This window comes from Grammomys surdaster, unplaced genomic scaffold (assembly GCF_004785775.1).
Source record: "Grammomys surdaster isolate TR1022 unplaced genomic scaffold, NIH_TR_1.0 166, whole genome shotgun sequence".
Lineage (NCBI taxonomy): Eukaryota > Metazoa > Chordata > Mammalia > Rodentia > Muridae > Grammomys > Grammomys surdaster.
This window is the reverse complement of record NW_021604614.1, coordinates 9,127,271-9,133,385: the sequence shown is the minus strand read 5'-3', so window position 1 is coordinate 9,133,385 and position 6,115 is coordinate 9,127,271. Positions and strand designations below refer to the sequence as shown.

The following is a 6,115-nucleotide window of genomic DNA, read 5'->3' as shown; positions in this document are numbered from 1 at the left end:
CCCTCCCTCTCCCTCTCTCCTTCTTCAGGCAGGGTCTCGCTATGTAGTCCTGGCTGGCCTGGAACTCACTATGTACAACACCAGGCTGACCTTGAACTCAAACAGGTGGGCCTGCCTCTGCCTCTTGAGAGCTGGGATTAAAGGTTTTGAAGCCACTACCATGCCTGGCACTTTGTGACTTCAAAAGAGAGAGTAGGGAGGCTGCAGCGATGACTCAGTGGTTCTTGCAGCTAGCCCAATTCCCATTATCCATATGACAACTTATAAGCATCTATATTTCCAGTCCCGGGAGATCCTATGCCCTCTACTGGCCTCTGTGGATACTGCATGCAATTCTCTCCTTTTCTCTCCCCCTGCCCCCCCCCCCCCCCGGACATTTTTAAAAAGGAGAGAATATGTACATATATAGATATCATGTATGTCAATGTGCTTTTAAGCAAAGAATCTAGTTCAAAACTTAAAACTGCATTTTTCCCCTCCACCTCCATTTAGAAAGGTAATTAAGTTGGGTGTGGTGACAGAGCAGCCTTGCTACTATTCTCAGTAGAAATACACTTTTCTAATACAAGTAGAGAAAGTCAAGATGTCCCTTTCAGTTCCCTTTTCTACGCAAAATTAATTAAGCCAGCAACTGAACTCTGTCGTGGGAAGAAATGGCCGTACCTGGAGACTTGTGAATTTCTCTATTCATTCATCTCTCGTGGCTGTTTCTTTGGGATCTAATGAAAAATCTAAAACACTGAGAAGTGAAGCTGCTTTTTGTGTGTGTGTGTGTGATATTTTAAGAGGAAGGGGGAGAGTATTAAGACTCCATTTTAAGGCTCGGGAGAACTTATTACTTAATCTGACTAATTATTTAATGGGAAAAGCCAGCATCCTGTAAGGAACATGCTCTAAAATGAGCATGGCTTTGTAAGAGACCCATTGTGTAGAATAATACTAAAAACGGGATGGGAGGGGGCACAGCAAAGTTGGGAATGAGCTCAGCTGTAGAGCACCTGCCTAGAATCAACCAGGGAGGGGCTAGGGCTTAGCTTGGAGGCTTTGGAGATAGTACAGCATTTGGATAAAGGGTGGGTGCATGGAACAATAGTATAACAGTTGTCTCTGACCCGGGAGCACCCCAAGACAAGGGCAAAGACAAAAGGAAAAAACAGATCAGACCACAGTTACAAAAAGACCTCTCACTCTCGGGTTAATATAAAAGGCCAATCTTCTGCTATTAAACTTTCTGCAGGCGGAAACTGCATTAAGAGTTCCTGTAATGGATGCAGAATCCAAGGCTCAACGCAGGCAGCAAAAAAAAAAAAAAAAAAAAAAGAATTACTTTGATTTGAAATTACAAAAAAAAAAATTGACGTCTGATTGTAGCTTTCTTAAAAGGACTTATATAATGGTTATAAATTGCTTAGAGGAAATCACCACCCCTGCACACGAGGCTCACACAATGTATCCATGAAGATTAAACATACATTGTATCAATGCAGATTACACACAGATTGGCGCTTCTAAAGGAGGTTCTTTACCCTCCTGCTCTTTTTCGTCTAAATCTCTGAGCAAGCAAGGAGAGAAAATAACAGGGTAAAACAAGGTGGGGCTTCACTGTAAACATACGTGAATGCAAATGGAAGGCATTTATAACCAGGCTGGGTATAGTTCAGTAGATCACGGGCCCCTTAGCATGTAGGAAACCTCCAGTTCCATCTTCCAGCCTCTCAAAACCTTGATGCTGTGTCTCTGTAATGCAAGTACTCAGAAGTGAAGAATCCAGTACTCAAGGTCATCCTTAGCTACTTACCTAGCTTGTTTGAGACTAGCCCCAGCTACTGGAAGCCCTCTTTTAAACCAACCAACCAACCAACCAACGAGGAATCTTGAGATGGGGATATGGTTCTGAGTATGGAATCCAACATGGCGGGCCTCGATCTTGAAGACAAGAGGTCTGGAATTCTGGCAAAAGCTGGACTCAGGCCATGGCACAAGGTCTATGGAGACATGTCTGTCCAAGTACAGGGTTTGTGGACTGGAAGTTCCCGAGAAAGCTCTTGCTCTGAAGCACTGAGTCCCTAAAGACCACAGCTCATGCTGAAGGTTCACCTAGTATCCCTTTTGAACTTGTTCTTTATTCTCTCATGTATGTGCTGGTGAGGTCTAGGATGCCATGGGATGACTTGTCTGTTCTCACTCCTCGTTTTATGTTTGGTTTTGTAGACTACCTCTGTTATCTTCTTTAAAACAGGAGATCTCGTTTTGGTTTTGAGGTAGGGTCTTGATGTATCCCATGCTGGCTTCAAACTCGAGGCAATCTTCCTGCTTTACTCTACTGTGCCTAGCTGAGAAGTGAGTTTTGAAATACTTCCTTACTAAGGGCTTTCAAATTCAAGAGATTCCCTCAGGAACACCTGTATCAGCTGGATGGAACCTTGAGTAGGACAGGGAAGGCTTTGGCAGGCCAGTGGTTCAAAGGGTTAAATTAAAAACATCAATGCTGAGGCCAAACCCAAACGGAAGTGAACAGCTCTGTTCTGGAGTGGAAGCTGTTCTTCCTCATACCCATGGCCGGTTCCCTGTCTTCCCATGGAGTGTCTGCCTGCCTGGGCTTTGTCACCACAGCTGTTCCCGAACCTGACAGATAAGTTTGAGGACCAGTATGTGTGCCACTTACAGTATCAGGGCCTTGCTTTGTTAGTGGTGGTGCTGTGCCCCACATATATGTATGTGTGTGTGGGCGCTTGTGTGTAGAGTGTGTCTACACATGACAGAATGATAATCTTTGGCTTCACGAGTCACTTCCTGCCTTTGTCAGGATATTTAGGTCACAAGATAAAAATATACAGTGTTGGTCCCCATTGTTCATGTCCAGAGGACTCTATTTTTGACCCCACAACCAACAGCATTTGAGAGTCTCCTCTGCTATGGGACAGAGGATTCCCTGCCGCTCTCCAGCTCCCACCTCTGTCCAGATGTGACATTTAATAAGCACTAGCCCCTTAGCTCTAGAGAAATGGGCTTTTTGCCATTTAGCGGCTCTTGTTGCACCTTTACCAGAGAACACCACAAAGAATAAAAAGCTGAGATCTTGGTACAAAGGGAAAAGGAGAGAAGGAAGAGGAAGAAGGATAAGATTGAAGGAGAGGAAGAGAATGAAGAGAGGAGGAGGGAGAAAAGGAGGGAGGGGGCAGAAGAGGAAACAGCTGTCCCTGCTGGGATTCTGGGAACATTGAAGGCGCTGCCTGGTCTTGAGGTCAACCTGTCCTTCCCACTGGCCACCATTTGTGCTCTTTAGGTCTCCCCCCCCACCTCCTCCTCTTCTCCACCCTCTCTCCCCCTTTTCTTCACCCCCTCTCCCCCTTTTCTTCCCTCTGTCCATCCTCTCTTTGTCCTCTCTTCTTTCTTTCCTCCTTTGTCCTGAGGGATGGACAATACACCCTTTTCCATTTGGGGACAAAGTATCCTCGAATGGCACTTGTCCACCCACCTCTGCTTCAGCGACAGGTACACTCCCGGGCTTCGGGGACTCTGAATAGCCCCTGCATTAAGCCTGACTTTTTTTCTTTGTTCTTCTTAGAGACTCTCTGTTATTAATGGCAAAACCTTTTAGCCATGGAAGTAATGCTGTGCTCCTAACAAGCTATTTGTGGGTGACTTAGAGATATTTCCAAAAGAGTAATTTAATTATATTGGTCTCTGAAAGTATCGAATACTTGGACCATCAAATTAACTTCTCCCCTTTCTCTTTCCCTTTCAAAAGCCACATGCAACTGGGAAGATCTTTGTCCAGAGTCAAGGTAAGAACTTTTAAATATATATAATATATGTGTAATATATTTTAATATAATGTATAATATATATAATTAAAATACACACACACACACACACACATACACACACACACACACATATATATATCCTATAAAATTTATTCCATTTGCTTTACTCATTTGTGTTCACGTACACACCATTGGACACACATGAAAGTTAGAGGACAACTTTCAGAACTTGGTTTTCTCCTGGAACTCACTCCATAGACCAGGCTGGCCTTGAACTCAGAGATCTGCCTGCCTCTGTCCTGAGGGCTAGGATTAAAGCTGTCAGCTACGACCACCTGACTGGCTCTCTCTTTTCACCAAACGAGTCCCAAGAATTGAAGTCAGGCTTGGTGGCAAACACCTTCATCTACTGAGCCATCTTGCTCTATATTTTAATTAAGAGAACGTTGGCTGCTGAGGTAATATAGCCTCTGAGTGGTACTTAGAATAACTAGAGATGATGAATTTCTGTTGCTTTCTAACATTAGAATAAAAGAGAGATGGGAAAAATTATAAAACAATAAGTAAAACTACAGATGATCATATATTCTACCAGTGGTGATAGACTTCACTGTCCCTCTATGTGTGTTTTATTTGTTTTTTCTTTCTATAGATTCTCTAACTCAGATTGGCCTTGAACTTCTAGCCATCCTATCTCTAGCCTTAGCTGGAATTATAGGCCTGAGCTTGTATAACAACTGAGGCAAATCTTTGCCTTGATCTTGATCTGGGGGATATGGACTGGTCTACCCCCATTTTCACCTCCTCCCAGTAGTAGCCTGTGACAGTGACACACAGCTCTTTTATCTGGCTCCACTGACCCTTACGAATCACTGTCCTTGAGGGCAGAGTATGGACAGAGGGGTCCGAAGAAGGACCTGGGATTGACTTCAGTTAGTGTAGTGGCCGAGGCAGGGAGTGCTGAAATGTGGCAGCCCCACACACAGGCCCCTCTTGGTTTCATCACGCCACTGGACCTCTGAGACCCCAGCACTCAGCAGGTGAGCTTAGAAAGGTTCAGACTGAGTGAGTTCAAGGCCAGCCTGGGTTACATGAGAGCCTAGTCATAGGAGTCTCTATTGCAAAACCGATGTGGCCAAAAGGCTGGTAAAGTATTCTGGAGTCAGTGTAGGCAGAGCCTGGGGCCTCCTTGTTTTGTTTCTTGTCCAAAGAAACTGGGCTCCTGGTGAACTGGCTTGACCTCTTTGTCTGGCGCTGTCTGCACAGACTGGAGGAAGTGTCTATCTCACAGGTCTTAGGCCTGCAGGTCCTGTGCAGAAGTTGCCTAAGCTGCACTTTCTGGGCAAATGATGACCCTGAAGCAAGGTTAGAGGTGGGTGGATGATACAGCTTATGAGTTCAACCCTCCTCTTTCTTCCTATCTTTCTTCAGAGCCTTTTTCTGTACATACCTGGCTTCCCTTAGAGCTTGAGGCAGACATCACTGGAGGTGGTATTATATTTTTAATAAAAATAAATTTAACTTAAAATTCCATCTGAGGAAAGGCCAGAGAGCGCACAATGGTACAGGATTTGTTGCATGTTGATTTTAGGCATTGGAAGTGAAGGTGAACCTTTACCCAGAGCGGTAGAGTTCAAGTGTCAATGTTTGAGATGACGTCATGAGTCTCTTTAAAGAACTCGAGGTCTGTACCACCCAAAGTTGGATTGTGGTTGACTGGGATGCCGCACTCCCTGGAATCCACAGGTGCATTCAACCTCTGAGCCCAGGAGCCCAGGAAACCCGCACTGTAGTGCCTAAGAAGTTGAATGGATTTGTAAGAGTCAAAACTTCCTTTTTTTTTTTTTTTTTTTTTCTACTCCGTCCACCAGGAATTGCAACAATACCAAATGCCGATTTTAATTGGAACACCTTCCTCCAGCAATCAGGTACGGCATGACTTCCTTCCAGGGCCTTTGCGGGAGCATCCCTCGCCATCTGCCATCAGATGTTTCAAAGCATCTTGCTGGATCCTGCTTTTCTCTTTCTACAATGTTTCGATCTGCAATAACCAAGTAGTGTGACTTCCACCCTTCCAGTGTGCACCTAGATGTTTTCTTAGGAGGCCTTCCTAACGGTGGGTTTGTGTGAGACTGTACACTTACTCTGAGTTTCATGCCGTCATCTGGCAAGATGGCATAGGCACACAGCCCATAGGTGGTGCAGGGGAGGGGCTGCTTCTGGTCTGTGGTGGAATTCAGAGAAACTTAACCACTTCAGCTTCTGTTCACGGCGTGAAATAAGCTCAGCGATGCTGGTTGGACAAAAGTTTATCGTGAAAAATCTTTTAAATATAGACTGTCCAT

At 44.8% G+C, this 6,115-nt stretch overlaps 1 protein-coding gene across 1 annotated transcript in view; it reads left to right on the top strand.

Annotated features, from left to right (window-relative positions):
* The window catches only part of Glt1d1 (glycosyltransferase 1 domain containing 1), a 76,864-nt gene that overhangs the window by 25,936 nt on the left and 44,813 nt on the right, over positions 1 to 6,115 (top strand). The window contains exons 5-6 of the mRNA XM_028766091.1: positions 3,752 to 3,788; positions 5,642 to 5,698. Coding sequence (XP_028621924.1) covers positions 3,752 to 3,788; positions 5,642 to 5,698 — 94 coding nt within the window. The remainder of the gene's footprint in view (positions 1 to 3,751; positions 3,789 to 5,641; positions 5,699 to 6,115) is intronic.